Below are 18,029 nucleotides of genomic sequence, written 5' to 3'. Positions count from 1 at the left end.
ATCAACTATTGTTATATTATATATTATATTACTATATAATAAGGTACTATATTAGACTATAGAGTATGTTATATTCTGATATAAAATCTATTAATGTAATTATAAATTTATCGATCATTATTAATTACTATTTAAACGAATAGTTCAAAACTGTACTGATTTTGGGACCACCTCTTAACATACACCTTGTCTCCCCTTCACTTTTGTATACATAGAAGGCACTTGGTAAGGCAGGTACAGATGGTGCAGTGCACAGAGGAAGACCCGAATTCAAATCCTGCCTCAGACACTTGCTAGCTGTCTGATCCCAGGCAAGTCGCTTAACCACTGCCTGCCTCAGTTTCCTCATCTGTAAAACGAGGATCACACTAGCCTCTACTTCCCAGGGTTGTCGTGAGGATCAAATAAGTTTGTAGGGTGTTTTGCAAAGAGGTCTGGAAGTGCCAGCTGATATCATCGGTATTATTTGTAAGGTGGGGTAACCGGCAGCCGCCGCCCCAGAGCGCTGTCTCTGCGGATGCCGCCGGTGCTGATACATAAATGCTCGCGCGTGCACGGAGGGATGGATGCCCAAAGCCGGCCTCGAAAGGGGGGCTGTGGTCTCGCCATTACGGGGCTCAGCAGCCCAGAGGCTGCTCAGCGGGGGGTCGTGGAAGGCGGCGGGGAGGTGTGGGGTAGAGAGCGCGGCTGCCTCCTTAGGCGCCTGCGCCGTCGCCGGTGGCTGGGCCCGGTGGCTCTCCTCGGCGGGAGCGCCTGGGCGGGAGTGGGCGGGGCGTGCGGCGGAAGCAGCCACTCAGCGGCCGAGACGTGGCACCGCCCCAGTGCCGCAGGCAGACGTCGGGGGCGAGCGTCGCGCGCTCCCGCCGACCGTCTCCGCAGTCCGCAGTCGCAGCCTCGCAGATCGTCCGCAGCTCCCAAACGTCCGACTAGCTGCGCTCCAGCCCGGCCCCGAGCCCGCCCGCCCGCCCCCGCCTCCGCCCCCGCCCCGGCTCCATGGCGCCCGCGGCCCCCGCCCGCGCTGGGGCCCCGCTGTGGGGGGGCCGCCGCTGTCTGGCCCTGCTCGGCTCGCTGCTCGTGCTGCTGCTGCTGCCGCGGCCCAGCCCGGCCCTGGCCTGGGACCAGTCGGGTGAGGCCCCCGCCCCTGCCCCCGCCCCGGGAGGAGCTCTTCCCCCCAGCCCGCCGTCGCGGTCCTCTTCTGGAGGCGGCCACATCTCTCCTGAGACCGCTTCCTCATCCGCTGCTCGGGAGCTTCCATCCCTCCTGCCGAGGCCCCTCCCCCGTCATCCCCTCTGCTCCTGAGACCCCCTCCCCCCTCCTCTCGAGACCCCGTCTACCATCCCTTCCGCTGCCCGATCCCCCCTCCCCGCTCCCCTTCCTCGTCATCCCCCTCTCCTGAGACTCCCCCCCTTCCCGCTGTCAGCCCCCTCCTCTCTCATCATCATCCCTTCTACTGCCTGGCCCCCCATGCCCAGCCCCCCCTTCCCCTCTCCACCCTCCCCGCCGTCATCCCCCTGCTGTTTGTTCCCCCTCCCTCTCCCCTCCTCGCTCCATCTTTTCCGCTGTCATCCCCCTCCTCTCGTCGTCGTCATCCCCTTCTACTGCCCGACCCCCCCCCCCGCGTCATTCTCTTTTAGTCAGCCCCCTCCCCGTCGTCATCCCCCTCCACAGTCCTCTCTGGCCCCCTCCTCACTCCACCCTCCCCGCTGTCATCCCCCTCCCTCTCGTCATCCCCTTCCACTGCCCGACCCCCATACCCAGCCCCCCTTCCCCTCTCCATTCTCCCCGCTGTCATCCCCCTTCGTCTCTCCATCCTCCCTTCCTTCATCCCCCTCCACTGTCATTCCTCCTCCCCTGCTCTTTCCATCCCCTGTCACCATCCTTATTCCCTCCTCTTGAGGCACCCTCCCCTGTGGCCTCAGCCATCCCTCTGTCCCTTCGCCCCTCCTCTCTAATCCCCACCCCCCTGCTCCTCTTCCCCCTCCCACACTGCGGGTGAAGGGGGGGTGGGGTCTCGTCCTCTGTTGCCATAATGCGCATTCTTCTGATCCTCCATGTTTCTGCCCTAGCTTCCCCCCCTTCCCCCAGTAGCCTGTGAGCGTCCCTGGGCGGGTCTCCTGTCTTTGTCCCCTTTGTTCACCTGTCTTTGCCTGGCTGATGAAATCGGCCAGAAATCCTTTGTCTCCCTGGGAGGGGGGAGGGGATGGTGAGGGCCGGGAGGGGGGGGTAGGGAAAGGGGAGGAGGGAGGAAAGGAGAGGGGGGGAGGAGGAGAGAGGCCTGGCCACTGGAGGCCCCTCAGATTTTATTCGCAGTGCTTTTTATTTTTTAAAGCACATTTCACCTGGTCCTGAGAGGTGGGAACCAGGTCTCCTTATCCTCACTTTACATTGAGGCAACAGGCACTTAGCTGAGAGGCCAAGATTCTTTGTCTCTGTGCCCATATGCGTAGCCCTAGACGCTGAATTTAAAGGCTTACTGGATTGCCTCTGCTGGTCCTGGACTGCACTGAATGATAGTGGCACCTGCTTTACAAATAGCGTATCATTTTAAAAATCCTCTTAGCAGCCCTGGAAACTGAGGCAGACAGGCGAAGTGAGTCACATTGCTAGTAAGGGTCCGAGGCTGGATTTGAACTCAGGGCCTGCTGACTTAAGTCCATTGCTGCAGCCACTGTGCCAGATGAACTTTGCTGTCCCTCCTTTAATCCATCCTCTGGTGGCTGAGAGAATATTCTTCTTTAGAACCTTTTGTGGTTCTCAGGTGTGTCCAGAATGAAAGCCAGTCAATCAGTTAACAGGCATTTATTGAGTGTTAACTAGAGGCCAGACACAAACACCAGGATGACACAGGAGAAGCACGGTCCTGTTCTCGGGGTGCTTGCCATCTAACGTCCCCTAAATCGAAGGTGGGGTGATTATTTGGTTTTTCCTAATGAATTACCACTGCTCATTAAAAGGTTGCTAGGGATGGCTAAGCCCTCTTTGTCGTTCATACTCTTATGTAAGCGACCCTGGACCAGTCACCGCTCCTGTGTGCCTCAGTTTCCTTACCTGTCAAATGGGGATACCAACATCTTCAGTACCTCCTTCACAGAGTTGTTTTGGGGCTCTTGGCGGGACCATCTATGTGCACAGTGTGAAAGTTTGCTGTCTTTGTAAAATTTTTAGGTCGTGCTCACTTGGGTTTCCCCAGACAGACATTCCCTCTGGGGGACAGCTTGACGTAGCCTGTCTGGGCCAACGTGTTGTAGTTTTTGGTCACTATCCTTGGTCATTTCCTCACTCATGGCCCAGAACCTTTCTTGAGCCTGGGCCTCTACTTCCTCTGGTGGTTCAAAGATGTCTGTGATTGGTGAGAAGCACATGGGCCAGTCAGTAAATCAGCAAGGTCAGACCAGTGCTTTGGAGAAGTCCCTTTGGTAGCTGAGTGAAGGACGCATCGGAGCAGTGAGAAACTTGAGGAAGAGAAACCAATCAGAAGGCTGCTGTAGTGGTCCAGGCAGCAAGTGATGAGGCCAAGCTAGGATTTTTGGCTGGGTGGGTGGAGAGAAGGAGATGGATAAAAGAGGTATTCTGAAACGCTGAGATGAGATCTGGCAGCTGGTGGGCTGCGAGAGTTGAGGATGGCACTGAGGCGACGGGGAGGGCGGTGGTGGCCTTGACAGCTCAGAGCAGGAGGCGGGTTAGGGGGAACGATGGCGAGTTCTCTTCTGAACACGTTGAGTTTGTGATGTCTGTGGAACGGGAGTCCCAGGAGGCAGTTGGTGGCGTGTGGCTATAGCTCAGGAGAGAGGCTTGGGCTGGATGTCATCTGCGTGGAGGAGATGAGCATTGGAGCTGATGAGCTCACCAAGTGAGCAGGGTATACAGGGGAAGAGAAGAGGGCCCAGGTCAGGCTCGACCTTTGATTTCATTGACATAGACTCTTGGCTGAGGGGCCTCCCTCTACCGGTGCCAATTTGCAGAAATAGGGTTTGAACCTGGTCACAGAATGTGAGTATTGGTAAGGACTTTTTGTCTCCATTTTTCTTTTCTTTTCTTTTTTTTAAAGGCAGTTGGGGTTAAGTGACCTGCTCAGGGTCACACAGCTAGTCAGAATGTGAGTGTTGGAAGGGACCTCAGTGGCCACCTCCAGACCCACATGTGAAAAGAATCCCCACTATAACAAGGGGTCATTGACTTCTGCTTCAAGGGCAACCCACCACTTCTGGCTTTGAGTGGGACAGCTGCAAAGCAAGCCTACACTGGCTTCAGTGCAACTTCTGCCTGTGCGCTGCTGTTGATTCTGTCCTCAAGGCTCATCTCTTCTCCCCCAGTCTTCCCTTCTTCAGGCTGTTGACATCCCAGTTCTTTCAGCTACCCCTCCTGACGTGGATGGAAGCCCTCATGCTTGTCCTCCTCTGATTACCCTCCAGCTTGTTTATTCATGCCCTTTTAAATTTGTGGTGGCCAGAAGGAGGACATTTTGCTTTAGGTGTGGTCTTACCTGAGTTGGGTCCAGTGGGACAATCAGCTCCTTCTTCCTGACAGTGCTGCCCACACTCCCATTAGCATTCTTGGCCCCCACATCACACTGCTGACTCATCCAGCTTGCAGGCCCCGAAAGCCCTCCCCCCGTCTTTGTCCATTAGCCATGCCTCCCCCATCTTGTATTTGTGAAATTGAGTGTTTGAACCTGGGTGTGTGACTACATTACGTTTACATCCCTCTTGAATTTGGCTTTATTCACCTTAGCCCAGTGCTCTAGGATGGTGGTTGAGGGCCTTTTGGATCCTGAACGCACCATCAGATGTACTAGGCATCCAGTCTCCCCAGACTTTGTTTCACTTGCAGACTTGATGAGTGCACCATCATGTCTGTATCCAGGTTGTTCTTAAAGATGTCCCACAGCGTAGGGCCCAGCACAGCTTCCTGGGCAAATCCTGCCACCCAGCACTGACATCCTGCTACTACTCTACTGCAGATCGTGCCCCCCCCCCAACCCTAACACCTGCTCCCTGAATCCTGCCATCTAGTCAGTTTGGGCTCCACTTGATTATAGATCGTTTACATCTGTTTTCTCCCCAAGAATAGCAGGAGATGCTTTGTTGAAAGCTTAGTAATCCTGTCCCCAAGAGGAAGTGAGGTTAGTTTGGCATGACCTGTGCTTGATGACGCCCGGCTGGCTCTGTGGAGTGAATGCTTGCCTTTCTAGGTATGCACCAACCACCTCTTTGAATCCTGGGACAATTCTAGAATGGATCATCAGGGCCAAGCTCACTGGCCCTGTAATTTGATGACTATCACCTTCCCTTTTTGTAAAATCAGGATGACATCTGCCCTTTGGCAGTCTTTCAGTGCCTCTCCTGTTTTCCATGTTCTTTGAACTATCACTGACAGTGATTCAGACATTATGTCAGCTGCTGTCTCAGAGCTAAGAGACTTAAATTCATCCAGGGAAGCTAGCTGTTTTCTTCCCATCTCCTTATTTATCTTGAGTATCTCCCCCTCATTAGTCATTTCGGTTCTGTCGTTTGCAACGTCAAGGCCGTTCTCTTTTGTGGAAACAAAGTAAGAATGCTTTCTCTGGTGCCAGTGGTCCTCTTCTCCACTCCGTGCAAGGGTCCTGTCTCCTCTTTAATCCTCTCATTTGTCTCAGTATACCTGAAATCCCTTTTTTTTTGGTCATCTTTAGCTTTCTTTGCTAGCCTCTGCACATCTTTCTTTGCTAGCTTGCGCATTCTTGATGTGAAGTTAGAGTTAGAATTCTAACTCTGTACCTAACCTAATCCTCCTATTTGTTATGAGACCGTACTGCTTTCTTGTAGGATGGTGGTCCGCATCATTCTCAGACAAATCTCAGTTTTTGGTGGCTCGGTGAATGGAGCACTGGACTGGGACTCAGGAATAGCTGAGTTCAAATCTAGCTTTCAGCATTTAGGGTTTAGGTCTTTTAAGCTTTGTGACCCTGGGCAAGTCACTGAATGTCTCTTAGCCTCAGTTTCCTCATCTGTAAAGTGAGGATAATAATAGCACTTGACTACCTCCGAGGGGTGTTGGCAGGGTCAAATGAGATGTAAGTGCTTTGCAGACCTTAACGTGCTGTATAAGTGCTAGTTGTTCTTCTTCTCATTTGGAATTGTTTCCATGCGTCTTTAAAATTTTGTTTGTGAGAATCTCCCAGCCCTCCTGGACAGACTTTCATTGTGACATGTTAATCCATGGGATCCCCCAATCCCTCCCTGTACTCCTTCGGAAGCCTTCAAAGTCTGTTTTCTCTTGATCTAAGATTTGTGTCTGCCCATGTGGTCACTTCCTCCCCAGATTGTCCATCATTTCTACTTCAGCAGCCAGTTCCTCTCTGTGAGTGAGAACCAGATCCGGAATAGAGTTTCCCTTTTTTGTTCCGTCCCCTTTTGAAGGATGAAATAATCATTCAGGCAAGTCAAGAAGTTAATTGCAGCTCAGCCTTTTTCGGGTCCAGCAGGAGGCAGGATGTCTAAGTGCCTGTCGCTCCTGTGTGATGCCTCTGTGTCAGACTTGGGATCTGTTTCATTTGCTTCATCTGTTTCTTCCTTGGGGCCAGACAGTCTCTAGCATACTCCAGTGACAAATTCAGGCCTGTTTCTCCCTCCTTTGACCTTTGCCCAAATAATCTTCACCATGCTCCCTTTCCTTTGTGGTTCCTAAATTTCCACCCATGAGCACACCTTCCTATCTTGCCCCTGCTTTTACCTGCCTTGTTTATCCAATAAGGTGTGCCCATGCAGAGCCGTGGCACAATCACAGTTTCGTCCCCCAGGCCTCAGTGATACTTAGCACCCCATGGGTGAGGGCTCTGGTTTGTTGCCTGCACTCTGGACCTTTGTGTGCGTGCTCTTGAGGCCACGGCTTGGTCGGTTTGTTTTTTCTACTCCTCTTTTCTTGGGTTTTGTCTCCTGGGAATTTCTGGGCGTCTCACGGTTATTCTTCCTTCTTTGTGGCTGCTTGCTATAGTATCTAGCTTGGAGGAGGATACACGCAGGCACTCTTCTCCGTCCTCCATCCTTTTTGGTTTAAAGTCCTTATATATTTGTAAAGCACCCAGCAAATACATTTTTGTAGTTTTTGTAGCTATGTGCCATCCCTGACCAGGACTCTGGCAATCTCATGCTTAAAGTCAGGGATCCAGATGTCCAAAAGGCCTTCTCAGGCACCCCATCCTGAGTGCACTCGCTGGTCATCTCATTTCAAACCAAGCACCTTATCATTCTGGGAAGGTAATTTGTATACGAAGCGGCCATGTAGCACTGTGTACTGGAGTTAGGGAGACCCGCGTTCTAAGCTGGCCATGGGACTGGGCAATTAACCACTTCCCTTTTCAATTTCCTCATGTATAAAATGGCGATTATAATAGTCCTCACCTCCGAGGGTGGTTGTTAGGATCAAATGAGGGGATGTTTAAAATGCTTTGCCAGCCTTAAAGGTCTCTGTAGTTGTTCTTCTTTTTAACGACAACCCCACTTATGGGAAGTTTGAATACGTTTGTATCCCTGTTTTAAGCACGCGAGTAGCAAGCGCTATTATTTCTGTGGGGCTTCAAGGTTTGCAGAGCGCCTTCCCGAGGCTCAGAGGAGTGACATAGAGGGTCTTAAATTTAGAGCTGGAGAGGAGCCCCCTGCCCCACCCCCCCATTTTACAGATGAGGAAATCAGGAAGGTCCAGTGACTTGTCCAGGGTCTCACAGCTAGTAAGTATCCGACGAACTGGGTCAGCAAGTGCTTCTTAAGCGTCTACTACAGATCAGCTGTGGTGCCAGGGGCCGGGAATACAGAAGTGGGAACGGAAGAGATGCTGCCCTCAAGGAGATTACAGTCTGCTGGAGACAGTTAACATTTCCATTTACAAAGAATAGAAAAAGAGCATTCTGTTTGGGGAAACAAAAGGAAAAGATGTCAGTGTTCACCCAGTGTTTGTGAAAGCAGAAGTGTGTATTAGATTTAACAACATGGTGGTGGTGCTCGTCTGTGCCTGCTCCTTAACTTCCCTCTGCTCTCTGCTTGGCCATCTCGGAAAAGGTAAGTACCAGTGTGCACGTGCAGTCTGCCCCCTCCTCAGGGGTGGGTGGCACGCTCCCCTGGCGCTCCTGGAATTTGTCTTCCTTTGCATTCCTTTGCATTTTTGTAGTCATTGTGGGAATTGTTCTGGATCTGATTTCTTCACCCTGCCTCAGTTCATGCAAGTTTTCCCAGGTTTCTTTGAGTTTACCCCTTCTGTCATTTCTTGGGGTTCAGTAATATTCCATTATATTCATATGTCATAATTTGGTCATGCATTCCTCAGTTGGTGGGGACCTGCTTTGTTTCCAGTTCTTTGCTATAACAAAAAGCTGCTGTAAATATCTTTGTATTTACCTCTTTCTTTGGGATGTATGTACCTAGTAATGGGATTAGGGAGTCAGATGGTGTTCACACAGGTTAGTGACTTTGAGGGGCATAAGTCCAAATGAGTTTCTGGAGTAGCTGAGCTACCTCCGAGCCCGAGCGATGGTGCATTATCGTGCCTGTTTTCCCACAGATCTTCCAGCAGTTTGTCATTTCTCTTTTTTGTCGCCTTTCCCGATCTGATAGGCATGAGTGGAACCTCTCTCACTGTTAGCAGTTTGGAGCGGGTTTTATGTGGCCGTGGGGGCTTTGGAAGTCTTCTTTTGAAATGGAATTATTTTTCTTTGTTATATGAACCCAGCCTTTATTGCAAGAATTTGATACAAAGTGTTTTCACCATTCAGCTCTTTTCCTTTTCCTTATTCTGTGTGTGTTAATTTTGTTTGTACAGAGGCTTTTCAGTTTGATATAATAAGAATTATCTATTTTATCACCTGTAACTATTTCTGTACTTTGTTGATTGAGTATTCTTAATGTATCTCCTACTCAGCCGTGAAAAGTATATGATCTGCTTTTGTTCAGATTTTATAAAATAGTATGTACGATCTTTAAGGTCATAGATACATTTACAGCGTATTGTGGAATATGGTGTATAGGGTGTTAGTCCAAGCCTAATTTCTGCCACACTTCTTTCATTTTCCCAGCAGTTTTTTTTTAAACAAAGAGGGAGTTCTCTCCTAAGGAGTCTGTGTTTTCTAATTTATTAAACACTGAGTTATTGAGCCCTGTCGTTCCTGGGTCTCCTTTGTGTAGCTGTTCTGACTGAGCTGCCTCTTTTCTTTCCTAACCAACAGCAGGTGGTTGTTGACGGAGGCTTTATATAATAGCTTGAGGTGTGGAAGTGCTATGACACACCCCCACCCCCACCCCAGACCTCTTTTCATCATTTCATGTGACATTCTACATCTCTTATTTTTCACATGAGTTTTGTTGTTATTTTATCAAGTTTTGTAAAATATTCCTTTGGTAATTTGATTGACATGCATTAAAAGCATAAGTTAACTTTTGATACTGTGGACAGTTTTGATATGGGCCAGGCCCCAGGAGTGCCCAACTCATCCTCCAGCTGTTTACACTGTTCTTTGTTTCTCTGCTGAAGGAGTGATTTCTAATTGAATCTGAACAAGTCTTTCATGTGCCTCTAGATCGATCCCCAGTTGCTTTGTGCAATTTGTAATTACTTGGAGTGGGATTTCCCTTTTTTAAATTGTTATTCTATAAAGATGCTGTTGCTTTTTGAGGGTATCTTTTGTAGCCTCCAACTTTGTCGAAGCCATGATTGTCCTGATGCCATTTTCACAGCGCTGTGCCAGGCGTTTATGTTCATCCTTTGTTCTGGCCTCTCTTCCATCCTCTGTCTATTTCTTTGTAAAATCTGCCAGTTGGTGAGTTCCCCGGGCATCCACATGGACCTCCACAGACAAATTCTGTTTTTCTTCTTCTTTGAAATTGTTTCTTATTTTGTCTTCAGAATTTTATGTTTGAGCAACTCCCATCTTTCCCAGATGGACCCCTTCTGAAGCATCTCAGTCCATGGGATTCTACGTACCTTTCCTCTGAACCCTCTCCTTCTTGATCACAAACTCTAGGGTGGACTGAGTGGTCACTTTCCTGAAGGGTTTCCATAATTTGCACCTCAGTGATAATTTCTTTTTTTTCTTTCATTTTTTGAGCTAAATTATTTTTTTCAATCTGTAAGCATTTATTTTCTTTCCCTTCTACCTCTTGCTTCCCTATTAGGAAAAAAAAAAGAAAAACAAAACTTTTGTGGTAAATATAGCTAAGCAAAACAAATGTCTGCACTGGCTGCATCCAGGAAGCATCTGTCTCTTTCTGTGCCCTGCGTCCCTCCGCTCTCTATCAGGAGGGGAGTAGCACGCTGCCTCATCAGTCCTCTGGCACGGCGGTTGGTCACTGCATTGATTAGAATTCCCAGTTCTTTCACAGTTGTTCATTTTTCCAGTGTTGCTGCAGTTGTATAAATGGTCCTAGTGGTTTGCTCCCTCCCCGCTGCATCAGTTCACACAGGTCTTCCAAGGGTTCGCTGAAATCATCCCTTTTGTCATTCTCACAGCGCTGCATTATTCCATTACATTCATACACCACAATTTGATCTTTTAGTCTCCAATTGAGATTAATATCCAGCCTTTTACTTGACATTTCTTTTTGGGAGACACTGTTAATTGCACTTTCTTTAAAGGCATGCTTTTTCACATAAGAAAATTCTCCTCTGTGTTCTGTTGGTGTTTTATTTTGTGGGAGGTCAGGTGGCATCTCCCAGTCCCTGCTTGTAACCCGACCTAGCTGCCCAGACCTGTGGGTTTCTAGCAGGAAGGGCTCTAGAGATGAGCTGCTCTGGCCCCATTGCCGCCCACCTCCCTTGGGGAGGGTCTGGGCCCGCGGCCTGTGCTGTACCTTCGGTGGTCCTCTGCCACCTTTCTGACCTTGTAGAAGTCTGTCCACGGGCTTCATTGCAGCCTGGTGCCAGGCCCGGGCCCAGGAGCCGTGTTGGCTGTGGAGGTTGCCGGGAATGACCGAGAAGCTGCCGTATGTGGTAGCCAGGTCGGGGATCTCTTGTCCTCTGCCTGCACCATGCTGATGTTTTCTCTTTTGCTCTGTAGAGAAAATTCTGCTACGGGACATCCAGGCCTTGACCCTCCACCGAGACCGCTTCACCACTGCGCGCAGGACTGCACCCATCCCTCAGCTGCAGTGCCTCGGCGGTTCAGCTGGATGTCCAGCCCACATCCCTGAAATCGTGCAGTGCCGCAACAAAGGCTGGGACGGCTTTGACGTTCAGGTACCAGCAGCGGTGGGCTGGGAGCCACCGGGAGGGGGCCTGGCCAGGTGTCGGGGCCGGCAGCCGCCTGATCGGCCGTGACTTGTCTAGGGTCATGTGGGGAGTCCCACTGAATCCTCTCCCTTCACTGCCTTGATCCTGAAATCCTCTGGGATGGACTGGGACCATTCGGCCTCACAGGACCTGCACTCATTTGCCGTCCTGAGGGGCAGCATGTCCTGGTGGTCAGTCTTCCTTGGTTGAGGTCTCTTGGACCTGAGTTTGAGCTCTGACTTCCCTGTATACTGGTTGTGTAACCCTGGGCGAGTCGTGGGACTTCTCTTCCCTGCCCCCTGCCCAGGGGGAGGGGAGAGCAGCTGTTGATCTGCATTGGGAGGGGGGCTTTCCTCACTGGAATCTTGGGTCTGGTTCCCTTCCCATCTTCTCCCCCAAGAAGAAGGCAGAATAGATTTTATACATCCCAGGATCTGGAAGCTTTGGTGTCAGGGATTGTGGGATCACAGCTGTGGAGCCTCGAGAGATCCCCTAGTGCACGTGGAGAGAGGCAGAACAGAGCCTGCGGAGAAGGGCTTGCAGGAAGCTCTGGAGGCAGGAAGGGCTTTCCCAATAGCAAGAGGAGGCCAGCTGTCTTTCTTCTGCCCCTCTGCAGTGGGAGTGTAAAGCAGAGCTCGACACGTCCTACCGATTTGGCAAGACCGCTGTGAGCTGCGAAGGTTACGATTACCCCGATGATCCCTATGTGCTCCGCGGCTCCTGCGGCTTGGAGTTCAACTTGGAGTTGACGAGCAAGGCCGGAAGAAATACAAAGATGCCAGTGGTGGTGACGCCAACAGCCACGGGAACACCTATGGCTCCAATTACTTCCCCGGGTACGTTGAGAAGATGGATTCCCCTGTGCCCTCCAGCACCAGAGGCCTGTTGGCCGTCGTCATCCTGCTGGTGCTGGCCTTGGGCGTTTATAAGCTCTTTCTGAAAGCCCAGAATGAGGATCTCCCCCCGCCCTACACTGAGCATCCCCAGGACCACCAGAGGTTCTTCCAGGCGTCCCCACCCCCGCCTCCTCCTCCCCCAGGCTTCAAGTCCTATTTCACAGGTATGTTACCATGGCTCCTTTCCCCCAAGGGATGGCTTGCAGTGTCTCTTGTGAGTGTGGTGACCATTGCTGAGTCCCTGGAAGGGACTGGATGTCACCATCCCCCAGAGCTCACGGGGTTGGGCGGGGGTTCCAGGGCATTTTGAAGACCCCGTGATCCTCAGGTCAAAAGTGGCACTGCAGGGAGATTGAATCCTCGGCCATGACTTAGGGCATTCGTATGGTGTTGCCACATCTGTGGTGGATTAGGTTAGCGGTGGGCCTGGAATCAGAAAGACTCATCTTCCTGGATTCAAATCTGGCCTCAGACCCTTACTAGCTGTGTGACCCTGGGGAAGTCACTTGATCCCATTTGCCTCAGTTTCCTCATCTGTAAAATGAGCTGGAGAAGGAAGCAGCAGGCCACTGCAGTGTCTTTGCTGAGAGAACCCCCAGCGGGGCCACGGAGAGTCGGGCACAACCAAACCGCAGCCAGTATCGCCACGCCACGGTGGCGACCCTTTTTCTCATTTGTGAAGTAGGTGACCTTCAGCGTTCCTTCCAGCAGTGACCCCAGGATCCTGTGGAATCCAGGGTGGAGCGACCTGGCAGATGGTCCGGTCCAGACCCCTCATTTTACTGATCGAGAAACTGAGGCCCAGCTTAGTTAAGGGAGAAGAGTTAGAGAACCTGGCGGTCAGGAGGACCCACCTAGGGAGAGACCCCTGACGGGGGGAGCCGGTGAAGGGGGGTAGACAGACGGGGCCGGCAGAGCCAGGACACGTTGGTGTCACTTCTGAAATCCCCTCTCTGGGCTGTGTGCTTTAGAGGAAGCGAGAGTGGATCGGCAGGGGGAGGGCCTGGCGTCGAGTCTCGTCCTGGGCGCCTGGCTCTTGTGGAGAACCTGGGCTTTCTGAGAGCCGATCTGCCAGGGGAGTGGAGGCAGCCTCCTCCTGGGCGGGGGGCCTGGCTGGTCCTGGGGTGGCCTCCTGGGGAAGGGTATTCCGGGCTGACCCTTGTCTCTGCTGTTTGCATTAGCATCGGGTACCCCAGGCTGGGGCTTTGGCAACTCTTTCACGGGTCCCCGAGCGTTTGGCCAGTCTGGCCCTGGATTCTGGACTGGATTGGGGACTGGTGGCCTTTTAGGCTACTTGTTCGGAAACAACAGGTAGGGCCCCCCCCCGCTACCCCTCTCCTCCACCCCCCTTTGGTCTGGGTGTCTGGGACACCTTCTTATCCTGGGGTTTAATGGGAGTGAACAGGACTCTTTTCTTCAGGCTCCGTGAAAGTAACAGGATGGGTATGGGACACGGTGGAGGGCTTGGGGTCAGGTTTTCCCTGTAAATACAGGGGTAAGACTCCTTTTCCTGCTGTTGCTTGACATTTAGGCAAGAGAAAGAAACAAAGACGTAGAGGCAAGCCAAGAGGTGATCGTTTACTTGGACAGTCTCAGGGAATGACTGAAGCGAGCAATTGCCAGTGATTAACAGTGTCTGGCAGCAGTAGGCAGTTAATGAATGCTGGTCGACTTGTCAGTAGCATTGTGATAAACATTCATAAAAACCAGCAGCATTTTGACAGTGTGATGACAAGCTCCAGGGATACTGGTAGCCGGAAGGAAGCCCTATCCACAATAACTACAAAATGCATCTGCTTTGTGGGAGTCAATCACACTCAGTACCCGTGTAGCTGCATTGCCGGAGGCAGTGTAAGCCAGGGGTGGTGGTGTGCACCTGTAATCCCTGCTCCCAGCACGCTGAGGTTGGTGCATCGTGTGAGCTCGGGAGCTCTGGCTGCTGCAGGTTAAGCCATAAGCTGTTTGCGCCAAATTGGGCACCAGTATGGTGAGCCCCCAGGAGCCAGGGCAGGGGGAGGGCACCAGGCCGGCCTGTGTTGGGAATGGAGCAGGTCAGACCTGATGGGCAGTGGGATCGGGGCCCGGGAGCGGCTGCTGCTTTTCCAGCCAAGGTGGGGCAGGGAGATTTGGTCTCCAAACAGACCCGACAAGGAAATACCAAAAGACTTAACTAATGGGATATTTGCCGATAAAGTTAAAATGGTGTCCGATGTACTGAGCAGATCTGTGCTGTGCCAATAGGCTGACCAGGTGGAGTGTTTAGAAAGCTAGACAGAGGAATGGTGAAGTCCATTTGGAGGACACTGGAGATCTGGGCCTCAGGGGAAACAGGGTGAAGGGGTGGCTGGGCCCCAAACGTTGTTTGGCTGCATTTCATTTCTGAACTTGTTCTTGAATAAACATTGGAGCCCTGCTCCTCGCCCCTATGATCACATTAGCTTGAAACACGAGACGCACTGTTTCTGAAACTGGGTCTGAATCGCCAACTCAAAGCAAAACCCCCAGAGCTGAGTCTCCCCTTTGTCCCTTCTTGCTTTCCAGGGCCACGCCCCTGTCGAACACTTGGACTCATCCTGCGTATCCTCCCCCGTACTTCAACACCTGGAACAGTCCGGTGCCCCCGTCCGCGCCCGCTAATTCCCGGAGCTCTGGGTCTTCCTCGAGCTCCAACACGGGGACGAGGACCACGTCAGGTGAGTTATGAGCCTCCTTCTGCAGCCTGGGCTCCCTGCTGGTGGTCACTGAAGTCAATCCAGACCCCTCTTTAACAGAGAGCTCCTCCTGGCCCCCACCATCTTTTTAATTTTGGACTGACTGGATCTGGGATAGCCATTCCCATGACTGGTCAAGGGAATGGTGCCTGATGAGGCAGGTCCCTCTTACTGATGGAGGTAGGGGCCTTCCTGTTCAGGGTCACACAGGTGGGAATGACCAGAGCTAGGTGTCAGACTCAGATCTGATGAGGAGCAGTAAATATTCTTTCTCCGTCCACTTTGGGCTGGGTTCTGACCAGTCAAGTTAATGAGGAAGGGAAGATTTTTAAGTTCTGCCTTATAAGGAGCACTTGGTGGAAGTCTGAAAATGCTGACCCTGTGAAAATGACTTGGATGCAGGCATTGTGTGCCTGCTGCCTCTGTGCCGTTCGGGCTGGCCTTTGTAAGAGGGCCGGTGCCAGCGCCTTTGTTTAGCTGCCTCCCGAAGTGTTGAGATTGACCTCCTGGTGCTTCTGTTTTTCTCGTTCCAGGGTTTGCCGCCACCAAAAGACGTTAAGAAGATAAGGCGGATGAATAAACCCTTCAGACGCAAATTTCTTATTTTGGGGTCACTTTCTCTTTAAAAAGCTATGTACTAAGAACTGTGGGAAGAAACCTTGTTCAAGTTTAGAGGCGGATGATTGCTTGTAACACTCTTCGTCGTCAGTTCTGTAATATAGCTAAGAGTTGGGCTTGTCTGTAGGTGGGTCTGGCGACCCTTGGCCGCCTCAGGCAAGTGGTTTTGGCAGCTTCCGAAGGATGCACGCTGTCCTGGCCCCTTGAACATCTGCCCTCCCCTTCCCCCGCTGCTTTCTGCATTCCCGCAGCAGACAGGACCACCGAAGGAGCCTCTGGCAAGGTGCTGCCTGCAGAGAAGTCTCTCTCTGGCTCGGTTTCCATCTCAAGAGGCTCTCTAAACCGTTGATGGGAAATTGACCCCAAGACCCCATCTCCCATATTTACAGTTTTGCTGCATTGCCCTGTAGGGTTTGGTGATTGGGGCAGGTTTTTCAGGCACTTCCCAAGCTTGGGGCTCACTAATTGGATCAGGCTGTCTGTGCAAAGGGAAGCTTCTGGGCGTGGCAGGGGAGTCAGAATGGGGAGACCGGGATGGGGTGGGGGGGGTGCTGTAGCAAACCTTAGAGAGGTGCCTTTTAGAATTGGAAGGGGTGGGTTTTTAAGGGTTGCCCAGGAAGTTCTGGTAGCAGCCCTTGTCACCTGGAGGGATGAGACCCCCCATGCGAGCCTCCGAGAAGCGAATTGTGATGCCACTTTTTTCTTTCTGAAGAGCCCCCTGTTGACATTTTTGCACCCCAGTCCTGCTTCCTCCAGCCGTTTTCCCTGTCGTGTTGTGAGACTTGGTTTCTTGGGCCCCAGGCTGGTAGTAGAAGTTCTGAAAGAGCCGGTTGTGATCTCCCGGCCTCAGATGGTCCCAATGCTTGTGGGTTGCCTCTGGCCCGACCTCTGTGGCTGTCAGTACAGCTGCGTGAGATGGCTGGGAAGCACTGGGTGTGCGCCATCAGCAGCCTCTTGTTTCTGAAATGCGGGTTGGAGGCGGGTTGCTGGTCAGTGGAGCTGGAATCATCTTGGCCTCGTCGGCAGAATGGAAGTGGGGAAGAGCACTTTTCCTTTTGGCCAGGTGAGCTGGTTCAGTCCTGGCCCCTGATCCTTTCTGAGTAGCAGGGAGTGGGTGCTGTGTTCTGTTTTTTCAAACACTGCTGGTGGTTTGGCAGTAGGCAGCTATTTTTCAGGTGAGAAGAGTCAGGAACTAGTCTGGGCTCCACGTTGGGTTGCTTTAGGAGGTGTGGCTGGGGACCTGCGAAGTCTGGAGATGGTGTGATTCAGCCTCTGCCCTCAGAAGCCCAGTCCTCCTAATGCACCACCACTGTCCATGGTGCTGCTCAGGACACTTGGGGGCTCCAATCAATAGATCAATTTAGCTCCTCTCTGCCAGGCACTGTGCTGGGAGCCCTCGCTGGACTTACATTCATTCCAGCAGGAGGCAGCTTGTCCATAGCGTAGGTGTAGACGTGGAGGGAGGGCGGGAGGGATGGGCAGGGGGGTCCTGGCAGAGGGAGGGGGCGAGGGGGAAGGCTGCTCTGCCCAAAAGGCAGTGCTGGAGGGGTGGGAGGAAGTGCCTTGGGCACGGCTGCTGCTGCTGCGATTGACCTGGTGTCGAGGGTGTTTCAGATCTTCCATTCCCTTCTAAATCTGTGTCTTTGCTGTTGGTGCCCACAGCTGCTTGTGCTTGTTATGTTCTTGTTGTGTTCTGTAAGACATCTCTTTGCTCTTTTTCCCTTTCTTGAACTTCAATAAATTAAGCTTGGCCCCAAGGGAGAGTCCTGCCTCCACTTTGTTCCCGGTCGACCCTTGTGTGGGTGGACCTGCAGTTCACCGAGATTGGCCCGGCCTGGCCTTGTTTTGGTGGCATTGGTATCATGTGGGCTGCCACGGCTTGTGGCAGTGAGGCTGGGGGGAGGTGGGATGCCTTGGTTTACGCTGAGCTTTGTGGAGGTGCTGAAGAGACTGTGACAGTCCTGGTTGTGATGGCCATGAGTTAGAACCTTACCCTCATGCAGCTGATGATCTGATGGGATTCTTTGAAGCCACAAATGTCCTGGGGAAGATACAGGATCAGTCAACAGACAGTGCCTACTGTGTGTCACCCTGAGCAAATCATTGACGTTTCTAGGGCCTCGAAGTTATTCTGTAAAACGAAGCAGCCCAGCTTTAAATCTGTGACCCTCAGTTGTACAATGGAGGTCACAACTTGGACTACCTGGTGGCCCATGGACTTTGCGGTGTTCCCCCTGAAGCTGTGATCTGTGTTAATCATGGGATTGGCCCCATTTGCCTGGGGGCTGAGGTGGGGGAGACTGGGACCAGGCAGCCCTGCTTGACACAGGCCCTCAGGATCTGAATAAGGACCCACAGTGTAGGGGGTGAGCGGTGGGGGTGGGGCAGATGGTTCTGCATTCCCTCTTGGAGTGTCTGTAAGCAGCTCTAGCCATAGCGCCCTACAGAGCAGACAGTTGTCTAGGAAGAACACGGCATCTGGTGATGCAGCCATGAGCACTGACCTACGTGATTCTGAGAAGAGGTTGAGAAGAGGTTGTTCGCTACACTGCCCCACAGGGATCCGTGACAC

The 18,029-nt window shown here is 52.0% G+C and overlaps 1 protein-coding gene across 1 annotated transcript; it reads left to right on the top strand.

The window, feature by feature from the left end:
* The first annotated feature begins 956 nt into the window (after positions 1-956).
* On the top strand, positions 957-17,214 carry SARAF (store-operated calcium entry associated regulatory factor). The gene is given in 7 exon segments (XM_021008306.2): positions 957-1,126; positions 11,021-11,199; positions 11,849-11,978; positions 11,981-12,292; positions 13,310-13,439; positions 14,670-14,821; positions 15,373-17,214. Coding segments are annotated over 7 exon segments (1,062 nt in total). The 5' UTR covers positions 957-993; the 3' UTR covers positions 15,399-17,214.
* The last annotated feature ends 815 nt before the right edge of the window (positions 17,215-18,029 follow it).

The sequence above is a fragment of the Phascolarctos cinereus genome, unplaced genomic scaffold (assembly GCF_003287225.1).
Source record: "Phascolarctos cinereus isolate Bilbo 61053 unplaced genomic scaffold, phaCin_HiC Scaffold_9;HRSCAF=440, whole genome shotgun sequence".
NCBI classification, from domain to species: domain Eukaryota; kingdom Metazoa; phylum Chordata; class Mammalia; order Diprotodontia; family Phascolarctidae; genus Phascolarctos; species Phascolarctos cinereus.
This window is presented reverse-complemented; position numbering and strand designations above follow the sequence as displayed.